The sequence below is a fragment of the Triticum dicoccoides genome, chromosome 2A (genome assembly GCF_002162155.2).
Source record: "Triticum dicoccoides isolate Atlit2015 ecotype Zavitan chromosome 2A, WEW_v2.0, whole genome shotgun sequence".
Taxonomy (NCBI): domain Eukaryota; kingdom Viridiplantae; phylum Streptophyta; class Magnoliopsida; order Poales; family Poaceae; genus Triticum; species Triticum dicoccoides.
This window is the reverse complement of record NC_041382.1, coordinates 672,995,436-673,006,430: the sequence shown is the minus strand read 5'-3', so window position 1 is coordinate 673,006,430 and position 10,995 is coordinate 672,995,436. Positions and strand designations below refer to the sequence as shown.

Genomic DNA, 10,995 nt, shown 5'->3' with positions numbered 1-10,995 from the left:
GCTGCTCTAGTAGACGCCCGCTGCTTGCTGCATGCCGAGCCGCCCGCCGCTTGCTGTTGTGCTCCGCTGCGCGCCGGCCCGAGCCGGCCACTGCTTGCTGTTGTGCTCCGCTGCGCTCTGGCCCGAGCTGCTCGCTGCTTGCTGCCGTGCTCCGCTGTCGAGGGCTGCCGTGCTCCGTTGACGAGGGCTGACAGAAAATGGCCAGGGCCCTCTCGCGACGTCTGCCGCCGGAAGGACTGCTCCCGCTCGACTTCTCCGGCGAGGTGGGCGAGGTCGTGGAGGTGCTCCTTCCGCCGCTGCGAACGCCACGGCTGCCCCTCCTCCCTCCCGCGCCATGGCTCCGCGCCGCCGTCGCCGCCGGACTGCTCCGGCGGCCCGCACGCGGCCGCGGCCCGGCATCCCGTCGTGCTCTAGGCCGGCTAGGTCCCAAGAGCGTCGCCGAGGACGCAGAAAGGAGGAGGAGTGCCGGAGATCCCCTGTCGCCCGCTTGCCGTTCCGCGAAATCTCCCCGCTGCTCTGCTCGGCTCAGTGGCTTGCGTCGGTAGCCTCGCCGGTGAGCGCCGCAGCGACCTGCGCCGATGGCGCCTCCGGTGAGCGCCGCGGCGGCCTGCGCCGGTGGCCTCGTGGGGGCGGTTGTGGAGGCAGTGCGGGGTCGCTGATAGGTGGGTCCAGGCCGGACACGAGAGGGCTGGAGCGGACGAGAGCGAGCGACGTGAGCGTCTGCTTTTGTTCGTCGCAGAGCCATTTGTGACTCAAATTTGGATTCAATTTAGGTCGGGACGGACAACAAGCGAACAGCAGGCGGATGCTTCGTTCGTTTGGATCATTTCGTTGGACCAACTTTTTTATTCGGATGACCTAAACAGACAAAATGGATTGTTCGGTTGGAGTTGCTCTAACGTAGCAAACAAGGCTCACACCCCTTGCCGCAGCCCGGGCTGCTAAGCCTGATACCGCCACTAGTCATGGGTGTTGGCAGGACATCCTCGTTACAGGTTCTCATGACGGTCATTCCAAGAGTTCGCTTCACTTCTCTCGTCCGCGAGTTTTTTTTTTTTTTTTTTGCGTGAAGGGCGCGGCGGGTCATCTAGTATGTGCAAACCAACTCAAAATAGCTGCACATACATAGTTTTCATAATGATAACATTCTTGATTTAGGAAATTTCCACCCGTGAACACCTGAGCCCTCTCCCGCGGGAATTCCATGTAACATGCCTCTCATGGTATTGCATTTGACTTTGCAAATCAACATCCAGCCAACTTCTAAACCTCAATAGCTATTTTTTGTAGAAAAAAGGCAACCGCCCAGCTTTATAAATTAATAAAGCCCATACAGGAAACCTGATCCACATATATCCAAACAAACTTCACCAAATAAGGTAGTCTGTGTACACGAACATATACATCCTAGACCTACTAGATGATGTTACATACAGGTGGACTAGAGCGGCTGGTCCAGTATCCAACGGTTGAACATGGCGTAGCACCTCTCGGGCTCGTACTGGGGCGCCGTGTGCCCGGCTCCCTGCAAAACCAACCCGCAACAACAAATCAAAACTGGTAATCCACCAATAACCACGCGCGGCACATACGCGGTCAGAAAATGCCACTACCTTTACGGTCGCGAATGTCATGTTGTTGGAGTAAGCTACGGTGAATCTGCAGACCCGTGAAGAATAAATCAAGCAGAGGCATCGCTGTTAGCGAGTGAGGAAAACAGAGCAGGCAAGGCAATCGAAATGGAACGATGACGAACCCGGCAGACTGGCCGTCGAGATGCCATGCCCTCCAGTCGTCGACGACGGGGAAGCCGAGCGACCTCACCCACGCCTGCGTCCCCAGGTGCGGCACAATCGCGTCGTGGTCGCCGCTGCCGACACCAATCAAAAAACTCAGTCCGGTTCCGGCTTTCAGCTGATCAAATATCCCAGTTTCAGTAGCAGCCTATTACCTGTACACCAGCGCACGGTAACCGTTGACGGTGACATTCCGGTGGTACTTGATGCTGCTCCCGATGTCCACGGCGTACGGCAGGTCGCCGTCGTGGCACCTCATCCACTCGTCCACGGTGCCGTCCTTGATCCCCAGGGCGTCTCGGGTGAGCGCGTCGTTCGCCCAGAAATACGACAGGTAAGCCGTGTAGCTCTGCACCCATGCATGGCGTATGCAGGATCAAGTCATCAACTCAAACACTGGAAACATATACTTCAACGGTTAGAGGTCTGTGGCTCTGTATATATGATGGCTTACAATGCAGCCCAATGGCACACGAGGTGGCCGGTGTTTTACTCGTTTCCCTGTTACGATTACTGCTTCCTCGCTTAGGATCTTCCGGCCAGCACCAGCTGACTTGTCCGTCTCGGTGCCTGGCCTAGGAGATGCATAAACGCAGTTGTCCAACAAAATTTGGGCGGCCATAACTTCGGAGAGGAGCTGCAATTCAACAGTACATAACCTTCAGTCAAATGGTAATAGCGAGTTGGTACGCAGCTTGAAAGTATTTGCCGGATATCTCGTCCTTACATTGTTGAAAGTGCCTAGAGATTGAGCGCACAGTGTATTTCTAGGATTCATGTAGTCCTCTCCTTGGCAATGCCCCAATATTGTCTACAGAAGAAAAAAATGAGAGACAGAGTAACATGCATATCATTTGGAGTGCAGAAAATTTTGGTGCGTGCAGATATATTAGAATAAACGGATGTGGATGCGTTTAATTACCTCGTGTAACTGATCTGATATTATACCAAGTCCATGAGCATACGGCACTCTAGAGCTGATATCAATGTTTTCGCCGGTACCCGGGTTGCCTACCAGATAGCCCTGGGAGCGACGAAATTAACGTAATTATGACATGTGTTATATCGATGTATATGCAAACTCTTAGCATAGATATGTACTGCATGGAGTCTTTTGCCAAAATTATGATGGTTACCTTGAGATTAAGGATGGGGCTCCTTCCAGCTTCGATACCTGCACAACACAAATCATGGATATAAAGTTGAACTAGGTAAACATAATTAAAAAATCGAGGTTGAAATCTAATCAAATATGCAAATTGGCTCGGTTTATATGGTCAGTCATCCAGATAGCTTCTGACTTGTATCCTCCTTGTAGTGTTGCCAATGTATTTGGCAACTGGTTACATGAGATTGATCACAGGTTTAGAACTCTTCTTAGGGTGGAAGCGCTAGCCGTTATTTGGTCGCTTTGGCTATGTAGAAATGATAAGGTTTTTAACGACAAAAGCACTTCTCTAATGCAGGTTATCTACAGATGTACCGGGACTCTTCGTTTATGGTCCTCTCTATAACGCGTGGAGAATCGAGACCTATTTACGGAGGTGTGTACATGCTTGAAGGATACGGCGAGGGATACTTTTATCCAACATGGGTGGCAACATGATCATATGATTGGCCCACCTCCGCTTTAGGCGTTATACAGACTCTATCTTTGTATTTCGCCTATCTTTTTTTCGTTCTTGCAGAGGACTTTGTGTGACTGTGTGCATTTTAGTTATGCAGAGGCTGGGTGTAATGCTTAAACCTTTTAAGTAATAAATCAAATATACATTTGAGAATCTAAATACCTACCTTCTGAGATCTTTTGAGCGATAAATGGTACAAGTTGCCCAGCACGAGAGTCTCCCCCGATGTAGAGAGGATTTGCGAGGAACTTGGGATGGTCAGTGAAAAACTACACATTGTCACGTGGATTAAACCAATTAGTACCCAATCCCTCAACAACAACAAAAAGAACTAAATCGAATTAGACCAATTAGTGGATCAGAGCAGCCACTGTACCTTGATGAGGAGTTCATGGAGCTGCAACGAGGTGGACACTTCCCCGACATCATAGCCTTGGGGTCGTCTTGAAAAGGAAAATCCTGCCCCAACCGGTGAATCCACGAAAAGGATATTTGCCACCTGCAGATGGATGGACGCTGTCAACTCATGAATGAACCGGCATCGCATATGTACGCAGGTAGTGTGCAGAAACTGGACCGACCTTGGTCCATGAGTAGGGGTTGATTTGCAGGCGCGGTATGGTGCCGTTATAGGGCTCTGCGACGAACTGGAATGGACCTGCAGTTGCCGCCATTAACATGTATGGAATAATATGATGTCAAAGAGCAATGGCATTGGCGAGCCCACGCTTGAGAATGTAAGCAAGGTGTACCGATCTCCAAGGCGAGGCCACTGAGTACGGTGCAGCGGTCGCCGCCGGTGAGCCAGAGGAGGAAAGGGGCCTTCTCCGCGCCGGCCTCGGACTCCACGAAGTAGTAGAACAGCTCGGTGCCGTTCTCCTCGTCCACCTCCACGTACCTTAAGTCGAGAAGCCAATTAATGGAGTCGATCAAGGTGATCCGCCTTGGTGCGTGGAGAAACCAAAATTAAGCTGAAGAAGAAGGCGAGAAATGGGTACCCGGTCTCGAGGTGGAAGGGGAGGCGGCCCTGGAACCCCGGGAGGCTGGTCACCACCTTGGAACTGGAACCGGAGGCCGCTCCGGCGACGGCGAGCTGCCACGGCGGGGTCAGCGCGGCCGAGAGGAAGAGGCAGAGCAGCAGCCGCCCCCGCCCGTTCATTCTCGGAGGTGGTAGTGGCCAGTGGGCAACAACCGCTTCCGTTTGCTCCGTTTTGTAGCTCTCTGCAAGAGGCTGAGACGACAAGGCACCGCCTTGTGCGGATGCCAGCAGAAGGACAACCGCGGGCCTGATCTACGCGAGACTTTTTCAAATTATGTTTTCTACGTATTCTGTAGTGCGATCTTATACCGTGGGATGAAGGAAGCAGTATAATATTAGTGAGCATGATCTGCACTCTTATCTCTTTAATAACAGCCAAATTAGATTGTTAATCAATATATCATGCGTCAGGCGTGGCTAGTTGTCTCGACAAGAAAAATTGATCTGATCAATCTTCTCAAGATAGGTCCTCACGCGACCCGCCAAAAAGAAGTCAGATTGCCCACAGCATGTGCAATATTGTAAGTGATCACACAGCACACAGAACACGTTCTTATCGACCACGAGGCAACAATTCTGACTTTGATCATTTGCTCTGCACATTATTAGTTCGAAAGTATTGCAAAATCACAATCAAAAGTGCCACCTCTAATACATCTGATGGGCTAATTTCGTGCCGAACAACCTGCATGCTATTGGAGACGCATCTAAAATGTACTCCCTCCGTCCCAAATTACTGACAAGTAATTGGGGACAAATCTAAGACAAGACTGACAAGTAATTTGGGACAAATCTAAGACAAGTCTGACAAGTAATTGGAGACAAATCTAAAACAAGTAATTCGGGACGAAGGTAATAATAGAAACCAAAAAAAAAAACATTCAGGCGTCCAGGACATATGGAGAGGCAAAATCATGTACAGCAATAGTGACAAAAGATTTGGGCATTTCTCGTAATAGTAGAGCTGAAGAGATCAGATCAATTAGAGGAAAGCTAGGAATGTGTTGGCCATTTTTCCTCGACAACAGCAAATCAAGAAACCAAAAAAGCATTTACTCTAGTAGGAGTATGTTCCCCAGCAGAACCAGGACCAACACATGCGGACAAGCATCAATTTCCCCTTTTCCTCGGCACCATATATATATCATCTACACGTCCAAGAGGACAATCATCATGGGTTCCAATGGTTCCAGTTCGTGTTACAGAGGTTCAACAACTGTAGTTCCCAAGCTCGGCGGTTATACTTGTACAGCTGAAATGGCCATCAGAATTGCCAACATGAACTGGGATTAGCTGATCAAATCGAACGACACTACAAGTCACCATATATGTATCTGTCCTGCCCCCACCTCAGTAAAGCTTGGTGAACTCGGCCGTCTGGTTAGGCTCCCCCAGCCTGAAGGCGTCCCTCTCGATCAGGACCTGCAAGGAGCTCATTATCTTGACCAAGGACGCCCAGACCACCGGCGCGCAGAAGAACGCGTACGCGAACACCGCCAACGCCCTGACGACGCCGTTCATGTACCATGGGCATGCCATCACAAAGAGCGTGCCGATGATCCCGAACCATGTCGTGAGGACGGCAAGGGGGTGGAGGAGGAAGAAGTTGATGACGATCAAAGAGAGGGAGAAAGAGCCGAGCAGGTATAGTGGCCAGCCTAGCAGCGGATGGACGGTCCGTGGGACGAGGAAGAAGGGAATGGTGTAGGCTGCAAGTATGGACCATGCTGCCACTACTCTGAGCGTGGTGAGTAAGAACATGGTGCTTTTCTCCATTCTTCTGTTGTAGCAGAGCTTCGACAAACTGGGCCGTGCTAGCCGGTTCACCGCGATGACTCCAATGTACAGTAGAGCCTGGAATAATGCCATCGGTATATCTGATGAATACCTGTTTTGCACCAAGTTCAAACATTGTCAGAAAATGTAACTGATGATGCGTTTCTGAATTATTCTACATAGCAATTAATGATGCTCCTTTACCCATGCGAATTTTTTAGGGCATCACAAGTTCTTAACCACCCCTACTTTATGGAATCTATCCTAAACGATAAAAAAGCATCATAGCACGCTGTGTTGTGCAGTTTTATTCTAGTACAGCTCTTATTCTAAAGAAGAGACAGATGGCGATTCCAGAAAGACATGTGATCAATCACATCAGTACACAATGAGTGCTACTTATCATTTGACAAAACAGCCTTTTCTTATCTGGCATGCAAGGTTAGTATCAGAGTTTGAGAATGTAATAGAGACATGGATGACAAAGTTTCAAGAGAAACCACCCACCCTAGGTTTTCACGACGTTGTTCATGCCAAGAAAGTCCCAGAGGTAAAACTGGCCAAGACCACCAGTACCATGGCTTCATCCATGGAGCACTTGGAAATGTAACCACACTATTAGGTCCACACGGGATACTCCAGCGGAGCTTCAAATCTGAAAGAAGTGTAGTTCATTAGTCTTAGCCAAGAAAATGCATATGGAATAATGATATACCGGCCGGTAGTCATACTCACAATAATAAGATGCATCCATCTGATAGCCTAGAGGAAGGCGGTAATTTCCATCAAGCTTGGTGCCATTAACTGGTGGATGGAACATTGGCTGATCAAGCAAGTCTGGGAAATAGCTAGCAAGGAAGCCCTGATCTGCACCATCTGGGTTTTCACGCCCAACAGCTAGCTCATGTAGCATGTTCTTAAAAACATCCATAGAAGGCTAGAAACAAAAGAAAGAGATCATAAGAATAGTCGTGCTTTTCGTAAAAAAACGGAAAGAAAAATGGTTGATTAAAAACTGTGAGAATGTCAACAATAATTATTTTGGCGCATAACAAAGGGGTTTCAATGTTTTAGAACCATGACCAGTCCTTCTACAGCACAAAGATGGGTTCAAATTTTCTACATAAGTTAGTCCGCACAATACATACTCCCTCCATTCCAAAATAGATGACTCAACTTTGTACTAACTTTAGTACAAAGTTGGGTCATCTATTTTGGAACGGATGGAGTATTTCTAAAACTTATGCATCACGCATCTTAGATAAATACATTTATGTCAAAAAATACATTTAGATAAACAAACAATCTGTACTAAACAAGTTGACAACAAAACCACAAAGATCTATTTTTAACCCAACACAGTAAATAAACTAGTACGAAGCATCAAATGACAGCTAGATCACTCGTAAAACGAAATACTGAACAACAAACAAAGCATCCAAAAATGATCTCAAAAGTTCCATTCATAACCATTGCAAATAACAAAGCAATAACACAACTTTAGTCTTAGATCTGCAAAAGGATAATAATGTTTACAGAAGAAAGGAGATGTGTGCTGATTAAGTAATCCTACCTTCAGTACAAAGAGGCCTGTATGGAAGATGCAAGGGTTGATGAAGACTGCACAGAAGTGGCCACACTGAAATAATTCATCAGTGTTCTGGAGAAACATGTTGTCAGAGTCTAGCATAACAACTCGGTCATAGGAAACTAAGCTCCAAGCATACAGCTTATTTAAGGTCAACTTGAATCGTGAGTTGAAGTTATCTTGTTTTTCGTATGGGTTCTTCAAATTATCCACAGAGACCACCTTCACACCATCATCTTTCCTACAGGAACAGTTGGAGATTCATAAATAAATAACAGAATCAAGACTCTGCATGCCAAAAAAAGGTACATTCCAGATTAAGCATATTTAACAGTAATTAATGTATGCTGCATGATTTGCTTCAGAATACATGTGAATTCTAGCAGTAGCATGAGGCATCACAAGAATGTTACATTAAAAGATAAAATAAAAAGCATAATGCTTCACGCACTGCCATAATAACTGTTGTCACACAACTAGAGAGTGACCCCGCCCGGCTCCATTTTTATTGCAACCTGATCGCCTTAGTTTCCTCTATACTGCCACTATTTTCCGTTCATGATCGGTTATAGTTCTCATATAAAAAATACTGTTGAATACACAGCTCGATAGTAACTATCTCTAGTGATCCAAAATGTAAGTCTTTAGGACATCGACATAGTCTTCAAGGAGGTAGGTACTTCAACCGTAGATTTCCATGCGAATACGTTGTCTCACATCATGAAAACTATATATTATAAAGGTATATTTCATGATAAATCTAGTACTGTTTGATGTCTTGAATGCACTAATTCTTAAATGTTTGACTGGTAAAATGCTATAAGGACCTACATTTTGGACCAGATGTAGTAAGCTTCTAAACCCGAAACAACTCTCAACTTCTCATAATACAGCTTGAAGTTTTGAATGCATTAGTCCATATATTAAAGCCCACTTGTGAAAATGCCCAAATTCGAAAATAATTCACAGGCTGACATTCTCTGGAACAGGGGAGAAAGTTTTGGCCACCAAGATACAGAGAAAACTTGCAAAACCACAAAACAAAGCTAGGATGTTCTGAAACCATAATCTCGTAGGTCCAACTAACAAGCCATAACAGAGATAAATCAACCTAGTCTGACATCCAGATGTGGTCACTTAAACAGCACGACATATATGCCCAACTGAAATTACCTTTTACAGCTATATGCGGTCACAGTCAGTTAATCACCTAACAAGTACTCTATAAGTTATAGAACGTTGACTGGTCAAATCTTGCGGCTTTCAGCAAATATCCAACAGAAACACAAATCAGTGGTCGAACACGAAATGTTCTACAGTGAAGAAATACTGGTTAACAATAAGGTAGGTAAAATGTGTTCAAATTGGTGGGTGGAAATTCGCAGCTCGGGTCTCGCAATTTATCAACAAATATTTCAAAACGCAGATGAGGTGGTATTCCTAACAAACTCCAATGACTTTGTGCCATTAGAGACGACCATTTCCAAGAAGCATACGAGAGCAACCGACTCAACGACAGTAACCATTAGAGAAGACCATTTCCAAGAAGCAAGCATGTAACATATGTATCGTCTGTGCATTCCGAAGTACGGGAAGAAACAGTAACCAACAGGACAATGCGAAAAGGATCCGCGCGCCAAAACTGTTCACAGAAATGCAAGATGAAATTGCAAGAACTTTACATATTTCAGCAACGGCAGAGCACCACCTTTCAGACCGGATACCCGATATGTTCAGAGAGTTGTACAGGAAGAAAATCAAGTTTGAACCAAAGAAGAAGAAGGAAACAGATGAATATATCCATACACTGTAACATAAAATCAAACAATAATCACTAATCTTTGCTGCGAAATAATCAGATAATCATCAATCGGCGTTGGGCAGCAACGAAGGCGTTCCACTGACCAACCAAAGTTCAGACGCGAAACAGCAGACGAAGGGGGTCGAATCAAAATACGGCATGGAACTACCCAAGTTGCTACTGACAGAGCATAGGTGTAGCTATAAATACGCAGCTAGCAACGAACCAAGCGCGAAGTCAACCAGCGAAGCAACCGGAGGTTGAAGAAAAAGAAACACTCACAAGCAACCAAACTAGGCATCGAATATCTACTCGATAGTCAACAGGGGGGTGAAATTTTTGGCACCGCCCAACGATCCAAGGCAGAAATACGACAAGGGGGGGAGTGGGGGAGGGCTTACAGCGCCTGGACCCAGCTCGGCGGGACGTCGAGCGAGGCGATCACCACGCGGTCGGCGTCGGCGCCGAAGCCGCGCAGCGAGCGCATCATGACGCGCGTGGCCACGTAGAACTCGTAGTCGCGGGGCGTGCCCATGTACATCATCGCCGCGTACGCGTGCCGGCGCGGCCCCGGCGCCACGACGGCCGCCTTGCCATCCTCCTCCGCGGCCAGCGCCCCCGCCGCCGCCCACGCGAGGACGAGGAGCCAGCGCAGGCCCGCGAGCCGCCCCATGCCGCCCGGGAGCCTCCTGCGGGCCAGATCTAGCTGCGAGCCGGTGTCGCCGCGGCGGAGCCGGGTAGCATCAGCAGGCGGCGGCGAGCGGGCGGGGCGGCGCGGGAATGGGCGGGGGAGGGGGAGGGGGCGGACGATGGCCGCCGGTGAGCTGCCTCGGGGGCTGGAGCTGGAGCGGCGCGGTGTTGTCTCTTTGTGTTTTTCTCCTGTCCTCCGTGATTGCAGGCAGGTCGGCTTGAGCGGGGGTGGGAAGGAAAGGTGGAGCTGCTGGGAGTAGCAGAGCAGAGGAGGCGGCGAGAATGGAGCTGCTCAAGTAGAGTACGAGTACAGCTCCGTGCCCCGTAGACTCGTACAGTACGCGCGGCACGTGGCAGACTATCTCAATCATGGTGCTACTGGCCGCTTGCTTCAGGCTGGGTTAACCCTGGTCAGGTCAGGTCAGCCACGTTAGTCAAAGCAGGGTCCGCCGGTTTAAACCTGAGGTGAAGTTGACCACCATCTGTTTTTTTTTTTTACCTCAAAATGACAAACTCCCATGTTAATGAAAATAGTTGCTTGGTTAATTAGAAAAAAAAGTGAAAACCAACTACCCGTTAATTATGAAAAACCAAGAGAAAACTCGCACAACCGCTGAGCGGCACACATAAAATACCCCGCACACGCCACTTCAAAGAGGCCTAATCGAGACAGCATG

The 10,995-nt window shown here is 48.0% G+C and overlaps 2 protein-coding genes across 2 annotated transcripts; both read right to left on the bottom strand.

Annotated features, from left to right (window-relative positions):
• Positions 1-1,280: 1,280 nt before the first annotated feature.
• On the bottom strand, positions 1,281-4,615 carry LOC119356132 (serine carboxypeptidase-like 7). Its single transcript, XM_037623045.1, has 13 exons — positions 4,423-4,615; positions 4,177-4,322; positions 4,006-4,082; positions 3,801-3,923; positions 3,591-3,693; positions 2,933-2,970; positions 2,719-2,820; positions 2,524-2,607; positions 2,251-2,433; positions 1,952-2,145; positions 1,757-1,870; positions 1,614-1,659; positions 1,281-1,525 (listed from the first exon to the last, which is right to left on the bottom strand). Exons 1-13 carry the CDS (start codon positions 4,581-4,583, stop codon positions 1,442-1,444), a joined length of 1,455 nt encoding a protein of 484 aa, XP_037478942.1. The 5' UTR covers positions 4,584-4,615; the 3' UTR covers positions 1,281-1,441.
• A 776-nt stretch (positions 4,616-5,391) lies between these two features.
• Positions 5,392-10,563, bottom strand: LOC119356129 (putative glucuronosyltransferase PGSIP8). The gene is made up of 5 exons (XM_037623041.1): positions 10,030-10,563; positions 7,813-8,068; positions 6,975-7,176; positions 6,747-6,894; positions 5,392-6,351 (listed from the first exon to the last, which is right to left on the bottom strand). The coding sequence occupies exons 1-5, from the start codon at positions 10,299-10,301 to the stop codon at positions 5,814-5,816; spliced, it is 1,416 nt and encodes a 471-aa protein (XP_037478938.1). The 5' UTR covers positions 10,302-10,563; the 3' UTR covers positions 5,392-5,813.
• Positions 10,564-10,995: the final 432 nt, after the last annotated feature.